Here is a 12,090-nt window from a genome sequence, read left to right as displayed (position 1 = left end):
AAGGTCCTTCCTTCATGCTTAGATATTATTATGTCAATATCTACGCTAGCTTGTTGTGATTCCCACAAGGCTAGTATTAGGGATTGATATTGTAATATCTTGGTGCATATGATGCATATGGCATATTTTAATATGTTGCCTTGTTGTGATTCCCACAAGGGCAGCATTATTCAAATATGACTGTATAAAAATGAAGGGTTTGACTTAACTAGACACAATAGTTTGTTGTGATTCCCACAAGACTATATGTGTGCTAGAGGACAGAATAAAGTTGGGAATTGCATGGGATACAATTGGAAAGAGTTTCCTACCTTTGAACTTATAAGGGCTTGTTGTGATTCCCACAAGGTCTTTTATAAGGAATTTGGATCTCAACCCCACTAAGAAAATTAGTATTTTCTCGTTCATCATATTTGAGGGTTATGACATTCGATAAAAATAGTGGGAGTAACAATTAGATAGAAGTCCTTGTCTGATTGAATACATGTCATCATGATTGGTCTGCTTATATTAGTGTTCTTTGTAATTATAGATTAATTCTGCAAAAATGGCATCTTCACTCTCACTTAGAGGTATCTTAGATACAAACAAATTGACTGGTCCCAACTATGTGGATTGGTTGAGAAATTTAAAGATTGTTCTCACACAAGAAAAACTTTCCTACATTCTTGAAACCCCTGACCTAGGGTCAGCAGGGGAAGATGCAACTGAGGAGGAATTGGCCACATATCGTATGTGGAAAAATGATAGCTTGACTGTCAAATGTATCATGCTTGCTTCTATGAATAATGAATTGCAGAGGCAGCATGATAGCATGGATACTCACTCCATACTCCTTAACTTAAAGGAGTTATATGGTGAGCAGAGCAGAACTGCTAGATATGAGATATCTAAACAGTTGTTCCGTGCTAGAATGATCGAGGGATCATCTGTGCAAGACCACTGTTTAAAGGTTATAGACTTAATCACTCGATTAAGTCAACTTGGTTTTGCTATGGACAGTGAGCTCAGTCAGGATTTGATCCTGCAATCACTACCCGACTCATTCTCGCAGTTTGTCGTGAATTATCACATGAACAAACTGAATTCCTCCCTGCCTGAGCTTCTAAATATGCTGAAAACAGCAGAGTCTCACATCAAGAAGGACAAGGGTCCGATCCTTCTTGTTGGTGAGAGCTCAAAGAAGAAGTCGGGCAACAAGGGTTCAAAGAAAAAACTAAACCCTAAGAGTCGCATCAAAAAGAAGAAGGGAAAGAAAATCTCTGGACCCGGTACCTGTTTCCACTGTGGCAAGACGGGGCATTGGAAAAGGAACTGCAAGAGCTTTCTTGCAAGTGTGAAGCCTGATGCAAGTGTTGCATCAAAAGGTATGTTTTTATTACATGCCAATATGACATTAAGTTCTTCTGATTCTAATTCATGGGTATTGGATACCGGTTGTGGTTCTCACATATGCAAATCTTTGTATGGACTGCAGAAAATTAGAAGTCTGAAAAAAGGTGACTTCGAGCTATATGGCGCTGGAGGAGAATCCATCCAGGCTGAAGCTGTTGGCACCTACATACTGGAGCTACCCTCCGGAAAGTTCTTGAAGCTAGAAGACTGTTATTTTATGCCAAAAATTATTAGAAATGTAATTTCAATTCCTTTGTTGCTTAAGAAAGGATTCGAAATAAATGGAAAGAGCAATGGTTGCTCTATTTCTTTATCTAATGAGTATTATTGTCATGGCACTATGGAAAATGGTCTTTTAGTATTATGTCTTAATAATGTTATGTTTCATATTGGCAAAGATAATAAAAGAAAAAGAGAAAATATTAATAATACCCTCCTCTGGCATTACCGATTAGGTCATATTAGTGAGACAAGGTTACATAAGTTGTATAAAGATAAATTCTTTGACCCTTATGATTTTGAATCATTAGGAACTTGTGAATCTTGTCTTATGGGTAAAATGACCAAGTCTCCATTCTCGGGACATGGAGAAAGGGCAAGTGAGTTGTTAGAACTCGTACACACTGATGTGTGCGGTCCTATGTCAACTCAAGCTAGAGATGGATACTCTTACTTCATCACATTTACTGATGACTTATCAAGGTTCGGTTTTGTGTATCTAATGAAACATAAATCCGAAGCCTTTGATAAATTTAAAGAGTATCAAAGTATGGTCGAAAAACAAACTGGAAAGTGTATTAAAATCCTTCGATCTGATCGAGGAGGAGAATACCTTTCTAGTGAATTTTTAGACTATCTTAAATTAAAGGGTATACTCTCTGAATGGACACCTCCATATACGCCACAATTAAATGGTGTAGCTGAAAGAAGGAATCGTACCTTATTAGATATGGTACGGTCCATGATGTGCTTCACAAATCTTCCAATTTCCTTTTGGGGACATGCCCTAGAAACTGCTGCATTAGTATTAAATAGAGTACCATCTAAGTCTGTATCTAGCACTCCATATGAGATATGGAAAGGAAAGAAACCTAATCTTAAGTATCTTAAGATATGGGGTTGTCATGCTTATGTCAAAAGAAATTTTGGACATAAGCTAAGTGCTAGATCGGACAAATGTATATTTGTAGGTTATCCTAAAGACAGTTTAGGATATATCTTCTATGATCCTACCGAACAAAAGGTATTTGTTGCTAGGCATGCCACTTTCTTGGAAAAAGAGTTTTTCTTAGAAAAAGGCAAGGATAGAAGAATTGAACTTGATGAAGTTCAAGACCTACAAGGTGAGACACATAATAATCCTCAACCAGATGTACCCATGGAAGAGGTACAACCACTACACACTACTCCTCTCCGAAGGTTAGAAAGAGTGCGAAATGCACCTAAGAGGTATGGATTTATCATTGAGAATGATGAAGCCCACATCATTGATAACGATGACCCTCTGACCTATTCGGAAGCTGTCAAGAGTAGGGACTCTGACAGATGGCTAGACGCCATGAAATCCGAGATAGATTCTATGTATACAAACCAAGTGTGGACTTTGGTTGATGCACCTGAGGGAGTGATTCCAATAGGGTGCAAATGGGTATACAAGAAGAAGATAGGAGCTGATGGCCAAGTAGAAACCTACAAGGCCAGGCTAGTGGCAAAAGGTTTCAGGCAAAAACAAGGCATTGATTATGATGAAACTTTTTCGCCAGTAGCTATGCTCAAATCTATTCGGATTATCCTTGCTATAGCTGCATACTATGATTATGAGATATGGCAGATGGATGTCAAAACCGCCTTTCTTAATGGTCACCTTGAGGAAGAGGTTTATATGACACAGCCAGAGGGATTTGTCTCAAAAGGGAGAGCAAATCAAGTATGTAGGCTTAAGAAATCCATTTATGGATTAAAGCAGGCATCTAGGAGTTGGAACATCCATTTTGATATGATAGTCAAAGAGTTTGGCTTCATTAAAAATATAGATGAACCTTGTGTGTACAAGAAGACTAATGGGAGTGCTATTGTCTTCTTGATATTATATGTGGACGATATATTGGTCATTGGAAATGATGTTCCAATGATGCAATCGGTCAAGACTTGGTTATCAAAGAAATTTTCCATGAAAGACTTGGGTGAAGCATCCTATATACTTGGTATAAGGATCTATAGAGATAGATCTAAAAGGATGCTAGGTTTGTCCCAGTCTAGGTACATTGATAATGTGCTGAAGAGGTTCAGCATGGATGGAAGTAAGAAAGGTTTCTTACCCATAGGACATGGCATACAACTCTCTAGGAAGATGTCTCCTAAGACATCTGAAGAGAGGAATAGAATGAGTTCTATTCCCTATGCTTCAGCAGTAGGGTCGATCATGTATGCTATGTTATGTACCAGGCCTGATGTAGCTTATGCCTTAGGTATGGTAAGTAGATTTCAGGCAGATCCCGGGGAGGATCATTGGAAAATTGTGAAAAGCATTCTCAAATACTTGAGAAGGACTAGAGATGTTTTTCTGATTTATGGAGGATCAGAATTGAAACTAGAAGGCTATTCAGATTCTAGCTTTCAATCTGATCCAGATGATAGCAAGTCAATCTCTGGATATATCTTCACTTTGAATGGTGGAGCTGTGAGTTGGAAAAGTTCCAAACAGCAAACTGTAGCTGACTCAACTACTGAGGCAGAATATATAGCTGTTAGTGAAGCTGCTAAGGAAGCAGTCTGGATGAAGAAGTTCATCACAGAGCTGGGTGTAGTTCCTGAGATTGCCGGACCAGTCCCAGTTTATTGCGATAACACTGGAGCAGTTGCACAGGCTAAGGAACCAAGGTCTCATCATAGATCCAAGCACATTTTGAGACGCTTCCACCTTGTTCGAGAGATAATCGAAAGACAAGACGTCAAGATTGAACGAGTAGACACAAAGAACAATATAGCAGACCCATTTACTAAAGCTCTACCACAGCAGCAATTCAATCGTCACCTCGATTGTATGGGGTTAAAATATAAGGGCGATTGGCTTTAGTGCAAGTGGGAGATTGAAAGAGTAGATGCCCTATAAGCCAATCATTTGATGGGTTTCTCTTTGTAATCCTCCAAATCATGTACTTTGACACTCGATATATATCAATAAAGGCATTGTGTTTCATCATTTGCTGCTTATCTATTTTATTATTGGATGATGAACCCCATAAATTAGGACATTGATTTTAGGGTTATGATGAGATTATACCAGTGAGACCTAAAATCCTAAAATCCTAATTTAGAATATTCCCAGTCAAATTGGTATATTGAGTCGGGGATCAATATTACCGGAAAGACTGGCACATCTTATGTATGCTCAATGTAGAGGGTGATTGATCTCACAATCACTTGTGTGAGACACTAATACAAAGATGTGGGTGCTCATTAGAGGAATGAGTTCACTGAAATGACCAGCCATGAGAACATCTTATGGATTCTTACTTAATTATCAAAAGATGGTTCTCATAGTGGGAGTTGTACAAGTGATCCTTAGACCTGAGATCACCATGGTACCTTGTGCACTTGAAGCTATATTTTGGTTTACCCTCATTCACGACATTGCGTTGTGTACGGGGTATTCTGGATATGGTGGATTTTGTACGAAGGTTGTGAGTAGGTCAACAAGGAATCAGTCACTTCTAGTAAGAGAAGGTAACATCCTACTTACTCTAATCTTATGATGATTCACGAAGCCTTTGATCAAAGCAAAATGAATATTAGAAAGAGTTTCTAATATTTCATTGTTTGAATTATCATATAAAAGATTGAGAGAGATATGAATAAGTGATTGAGTTTGATATTGATCCATACTCGAGCACTTATTCAGGATGTAGTATGACTGAGGGATTGAATTGCACAGTAACTTTCCACTGAAGGGTATGTTTGGATTTGTCCAATACATTCCTCATCTTCCGGGTAGACATGATACGTTGCTAGACGTCAATCATGTCTTGTGGGTTGATCGGATCAAAGAGTTTGATTAGATCAAAGCATCAAAAAGGTTCTGATTGCTAAGTCAGGTTTAGCACTAAATTGAACCTAAATTGGATTAGAGGTATTCTAATCAGGTTAGGTCAACTTGCACCTGCACCTACTGCTGGCTAAGATAAGGAACCCAATGGGTCACACACAAGGGAATTGATCAAGGGTCTAATTGGATTAGATCATGTTTGCAAGATGAACATGCTAGCACGTGTTGCAAACCCTAGCTCCTGATTCAAATTAAATTCGAATATGATTCTTAGATTTGGTTGATCTAATATGATTAGATCATGACCTAATATGGGTTAGCCAAGAGTTGAAACCCATTTGGCTTTAATTAGACCTGATTTGATTAGGTTTAATGTTTTCTTTAAGTTGGTTAAACCCAATTGGATTGGGTTTGATAGGGCCTTCACTTCTGGACCATTGGATCGCTTCCTGGATGAAGGATCTGGTCCACTGGTTGGCGCCTTCATCTGGACCATTGGATGGCTTCCTGGATGAAGGATCTGGTCCACTGGTTAGCGCCTGAATCTGGACCACTGGATGGCTCTCTGGATGAAAGATCTGGACCGTTGCTCAGCGCCTGAATCTGGACCATCGGTGATGGCATCTTACTTCTGGACCATTGGATGGCACCCTGGATGATGATGTCTTGATCTGGACCATTAGATGGCACCTAGATCTGGACCATTGGCTTTGGTTCACTGCATTTGGGCCCTTGGATCATCAGGATTTAAGAGGGAGATGTGAGAAAGAAGTTGATACACCCTTCTCCTTAGCACCCCATCATGATGGGATGCATCTCTTGGTACATGCCTCATCATGATGAGGTGTGTGGATGGGATGCATCCCTTTATGATGCATCCCTCCATCTCTTATAAATAGGAGGTGCCTTGGGGTTCTAAAGATCATCCAAAAAAAGGCCTCTCCTTCTCTCTCCCTTATCCCTTCTTTCTTACAAGCCTCTCTCTTTTGTCCTAACCCAAGACAAGAGGGTCTTCTTTAGGACAAAAAGGCTAGTGAATGTTTTAGAGGTAGAAAGGAAGAAGTGAAGGAAAATCAGCCAATTAAATCCTTTGGAAGGATTGAACAATTAGAATCAAGTTTTGGTGGAGCTAGAGTCTTGAACCCATTCCTGTGTGGATCAACATCGGAGGGTGAACATTTGGGCACCTTAGGACATCTTCAGACATATTGGATATAGCGTGATAGGTATTCTTCTATACCAAGATTATATTTTCTACATTATTTGGTTATACTATTAAGGTGATCTTGGCTTATTAGGGTTTCATATAATGGGTTTTATAAGAAAATTTTATAATCCCGTATCTTCCGCTGCGCCCTAGGGCACTGGGAAACCCAACAGAAACTGCCTCTAATTAAGAGTCTAAGTTGTTGATCATTGCCCTCCTGTCGAGAAGCTGAGAACCTCAAAGAACTCCTCTACCAGGCAAATAATCCTATACTAATTCGGAAAAAAGCCTGAAGAGACCTCAGAAGGAGGAAAAGGAGAACATTAAGAGCTGGGTGGCAGGCGTAGGTAGCACAAAAAATGCAATCTTTTTTACTCCCATTCTGTTCCTTTTCTCCGAAAACACTACGGACACAAAAGAGACCCGCTTGGAAACAAAAGGTGCAGCTCAGGCATTAAAAAGGCCCATTTAAAGTATCCTGGGCTCTGTTTGGCGGGCATAATCTGACATAAAAAAATAAATTCTGTATCAAATAATTATTTAGTATAAAAAATAAATTATAAAAGATAGATGAGAAAGTTTATAAAATAAATAGTAAATTTTATATCTATTTTTTTTAAAAAATGGTATTTATTTTGCTATGCTGGTAATCCAAAAATATTATTTTTGATAAAAATATCCTCATTATATTATATTAATATTATATTGATTATATTAATATAACTAATATTGATTATTAATAAAAAATAAATATTTATTAATTATCAATAAATCTAATATAGGAATTATTCATAATTAATATATTTATTTATATACCAAAATATACTAAAATTTATTTATAATAAAAATATATTTTCTAATATGTGCATAATTTATTTAAATATATTTATTAATTTATATAAATATATTTTCATATTCAAAATAGTTAATGTTAGCCGTGTTCAATGTTCATGTTTAAGTTGACTGCCCACCAAAGCATTAAGCACTGGACCAACCTCTTGAAAAAATATTGTCCATTCTGCAAGGTCCCAAGATTTTGGTGCCTTGTCTAGATCAATCGTACAATTTCCTATTGGACTGTGGTCAGGAGATTTAGAGTGCTTGTCATCTAGAGTAGATTGACAAGAATTAACAAATGACTGAAAGATATTATTATCTAAATTATTCATTTAAAAATATTATTAAAAATTTGATAATATTGTTTTATAAGATTATTTTCAACTAAATATAATATTTTTTAATAATATTTTACCAAAAAAATAGTAAAATTTGTTTTTTCCTCAAAATTGAAATAAATAATTTTTAGAAATTATGGCTGCCCGACATATCCCAACTAAACCAACTCTCTAAGGAAATCTAGCATCCAGCAGTACTTCTTGTCAACTGTCTACACTCCTTTTGATATCTTTCAATAAAAGCATTATTGCTTCTTATTCATTTTTAACTTGGTTCAATGTTTCCTCAAGAACATTGACATTGTTCATCCCTGGTTCAATATTTGCAATAACTTCCGCAATATTCAAATAAAATATATTATAAATATCTAAAGGAGCCCTAAAAATTACATGCATTGCTCTTAGAATTTAATACAGAACACGCCAAAAAAAATGTTAAAGACTGATATGATTCCTATGCCAAAGAAGAGAAAAAAAAAAATCATCAAAGCATTATTGATGACAGTTTAATAGGTAAGTTGCATTAGTACGTCTAGAATCACTAAATCGCACATGCCCTTCTAAAGTATCTAACAAGTGCAACAAAAGAATACATGTATCATACAAAAATAAAACCTTTCAAAGTTGACACAGAATTTAGAAGGTAAATACATGTAGAGAAATATATATAGATCATTAACCTATGCATGCCGCACACATAATTCACATCTTATAACAAAAAAGCAAACAAAATGACCACAATCAAGAATATGATGTGTATACCAACAAACCAATGCCACAATCCAAAAGAAGACAGCGAATACACAGCAACTACAGAGAGCAAGAAACAGTAGACGTAGGGAGATCGGTCTAATTAAGTGTAGGGGCTCATGCCAATGGAGGATTCCTTGGCGTAGGGCGCCGTGCCGGTGTTCTGGGCCTTGGAATAAGACACGTAGTAGAACTCTGTAAGGATGGCGGTGAAGAAAACGAAGGCGGCGCCGGCGCCGAACACGCCCTTCCTCAGCATCTCGCACGACGGCGGGCCGTCACGAAACAGCGTCCTGTATCGGGTGTGGTACGCGTTTCGGACCGATCCCGCCAGCAAGCACGCCTCCGCTATTACAAACGTCAACCTGATCTCAAAAGAATAAAATAACGTTAATAACATAGGATAATGCTAAGGAGCATAATAATAATAATAATAATAAAGAGCATAAATGCTGTCCTAAATATCAATTTTTATATAAATATTTTTTAAAATTAATATTTACATGTATAATCTCATAAAATACTTATTTTTTTATTTTTATTTTTTTATTCTTGTTTTTGCATATATGCTTACACCGTTGATTTCAAAATTAAAATGACTATAACATCTTTAATTGATAGAGGTACAAAAAAAATATTTATAAAATAATTGAAAAAAAATAATTTTAAAATTTTATTTTATTTTTAATTAAAATAAATATATTTTTTATCAACGGTGTTAGAATACTATTTGCGCAAAAATACTATTTTATAAAAATAAAAAAATAAATATAAATTTTAAAAAAATATTTATGTAAATTTGAATTTTTAGAAGAATATTTATGAAAAAAATAAAAAGGCAAAAAAAAAACTTTGAAGTAATGAGAGTGACAGCGGTCCCACCACATACGGAATGATGGACACGGCATCACTCTCCAATTTGCTTTTAGAGCCGCTTACGCCCGCCGCTTTATGCGGATACGGTGGGCGTCCATCCGGAAATCGGTGGAGGACAGGGACTGTATCTTTCGGGCACCTTCCTTCGCGCGAATCCACCGTGGATTCCTGCACAGATCTCAAAGCGACCAGCGGATTATCCAACGGCGACTTCGCGCGAAAGGAAAGAAAGAGCTGTCACGACGGAATCTACAAGAGCCGTTTCCACGGTAACTGATCAAGTGATCATGTTCCCAAATATTTCTATTTAGATTTAACCTTTGCAATAATAATATGATGCTGTGAGAAAGGAATTTTTACAGAAGATTTCTACTCTAATACATTAAAAACAGATTACGTATTGTGCTTTTTCGTCTAAGACTCCCATCTCAATGCATACTAAGAAAACTTCAAAAAAAATGCATAGTAAACTAATTAATCAGTAAAAAGGTCTGATATCGATCTACATCTACCAATTGCTTCAAAATTCTCAACCGATTGCGTGTAGATCTGAAGGTTTTCATCAAGAGAGGTGAAGTTTAAAGCAATATGAGAAAAGTAGAGGCGGAGAGGAATGGATACCAGGAGAGGAGGAAGAGGATGATGGCACAGGAACGAGCGCCGCCGGGGCGCAGTGACCGGCCGCAGCAGAAGCACTTGCTGGCGGCCATGATCACGATCTGGCTCGCCAGCAGCAGGATCAGCGACCCGATCCCGTACCCCGTCGCGATGTCCGAATCGTACACGCAGTACGTGTACTCCTTCTTCGAGTCCGTCATCAACGTCGCCTAAACCGAATGATCCAACCATCCATAAATTATCTGCTGATGAGAAGGGATGATATATAGATTTGGATTCGAGGGGCTTACCGTGCTGCGGCGCTGCTCGGCGGCGACGGCGAGGGCGAAGGCGATGAGATCGAAGATGAAGACGACGACGATGATGAGGGTGGAGGCCATGGGAGGCGGAGGAGATCTTGGATCGGAGATGGCTCTGGAGCAGCCGAGCAGGCTTAGGCTAGCGAGGAAGGAGAAACGGATGGACGGGTTTGGACGGAGAGTGAAATATAAAAAAAAAAAGAGAAACGGATTAAATACTGGTTGCCGGCGAGAAGTAGAAACGAAGTAAAGGGCGTCTTTTGGAGTTTTGACCCCCTCGGGCCGCTTTGTTATCTGTGACTCGCCAACCAGAGCTGGACGTTTGTGGTACACTGGTACTACTTACTGTTTGTAGTCCAAGAAAAGACAATTTGGTATGGGAGGTTTCTATAAACCCAAGCTGCAAATTGTATCATTTCATTCGTTGCCTATTATTCTAAATTTTTTTTTATAAATTCAACAATTTTTTATTCTCCCTAAAGCATATAGTCTACTTGATAGTAATGCAGCTAGCTGTACTCATGTAAGAACTGTGTGAAAAAAAAACTGTATGTGAACGCTAAATTCGATCAACCAGAAAGAGAGGTGCTGAGTTACTTTAATATGGTTTCTAAATGATGTCCTCACTTCTGCTTTTTAGTGGGTTCAAGTGTCATGATAGAGGAGCTGGACCACAAAGAATGTGGTCGGTGACACCATGTGTTTGGTGACTCTTGAAAACAGGGTTTGTCATTGGTTGATTTCAGGTGGGACAGTGAGAATTGATCACATTTAAGCTTCCATAATAGCGCAAGTTTTTCTTTTTCTTTGTTGATGAGATGGAGGATTCATACATATCTGCTATTACATCAGACAATATCAAAAAATAAAACATTATTGAGTTAAGACGAGATAGTTTATATATTGATCTACAAAATTTTATCGAAATATTATGCTACACAAAAAGCTTCACCTTATATGCCTCTCTATAAATGTGTGTGGCCATAAAGATGAGTCTAGTTTACAAATTATTAGCTGAACCAATGGGAATTGAAAGGGATTACATCTGACTTGATAGAATGTCAAGAACTCAAGTACAATTGTCTTAAATAACTTTTATATTTGATAAATTGTAAAAAAATTAAATATCTGCAAGATATTCATGCCAAATTGAATTAGTGGCTGGGCTTTTGAATTGGTCGTCCAAGCTTGATCCCCATGTCTAGGTCAACTCATGTTCTTCAAGCCCGAGCACAATCAAATTCAGTGACAAAGTCCAGTCCTATCTGAATTGTATTCATTATTGTACTGAAAAAAGTGTTAGATACGATGGTGACATTGTGAATTTGGTGCAGTGTTTTCCGAGTCATTTTCTTGGCAAGAAGAGGCAAATTACCTAGTACAGCTATTATTTGACCATAATATCCGAATTTAAAAAGAAACTTGCCATGAATTATGGGTTAGAAGTTAGAATATGGAGGTTGAGTTGAACAGCTCGTCAATTAGAATGTCATTGATATGAAAATGACACTAACTAACGTCTCAATTTTATAGACAACACTGGAAGTGTCTCTTTGCTAGTCTTGGCAACGTGGACCATATTTGCTAACCACGGAGAGAGGCATATATGATCAAACTCATAGGATCATAGATGGGATCTGATCGTGAAGATCTCATTAATTGGATATCAATTTTCTTTTTCTTGTAGTCAAACAAGGCTTAGATTGAGCACTTGGCACATATTCT

General features: G+C 37.5%; 1 protein-coding gene across 1 annotated transcript; it reads right to left on the bottom strand.

Moving 5' to 3' along the window:
- Nucleotides 1-8,418: 8,418 nt before the first annotated feature.
- On the bottom strand, nt 8,419-10,634 carry LOC103716332. Its single transcript, XM_008804291.4, has 3 exons — nt 10,357-10,634; nt 10,070-10,275; nt 8,419-8,937 (listed from the first exon to the last, which is right to left on the bottom strand). The coding sequence occupies exons 1-3, from the start codon at nt 10,444-10,446 to the stop codon at nt 8,676-8,678; spliced, it is 558 nt and encodes a 185-aa protein (XP_008802513.1). The 5' UTR covers nt 10,447-10,634; the 3' UTR covers nt 8,419-8,675.
- Nucleotides 10,635-12,090: the final 1,456 nt, after the last annotated feature.

This window comes from Phoenix dactylifera, chromosome 17 (assembly GCF_009389715.1).
Source record: "Phoenix dactylifera cultivar Barhee BC4 chromosome 17, palm_55x_up_171113_PBpolish2nd_filt_p, whole genome shotgun sequence".
Lineage (NCBI taxonomy): Eukaryota > Viridiplantae > Streptophyta > Magnoliopsida > Arecales > Arecaceae > Phoenix > Phoenix dactylifera.
The sequence above is the reverse complement of the archived record's forward strand: the minus strand, read 5'-3'. Positions and strand labels throughout refer to the sequence as shown.

Excerpts from the sequence above, each read along its gene's own strand:
- LOC103716332 (XM_008804291.4), bottom strand. The coding sequence starts at position 10,446 with ATGGCCTCCACCCTCATCATCGTCGTCGTCTTCATCTTCGATCTCATC. Across the intron at positions 10,276-10,356 it reads CCGAGCAGCGCCGCAGCACG|GCGACGTTGATGACGGACTC; the intron begins GTAAGCCCCTCG and ends CATTCGGTTTAG. Across the intron at positions 8,938-10,069 it reads ATCCTCTTCCTCCTCTCCTG|GTTGACGTTTGTAATAGCGG; the intron begins GTATCCATTCCT and ends TTTTGAGATCAG.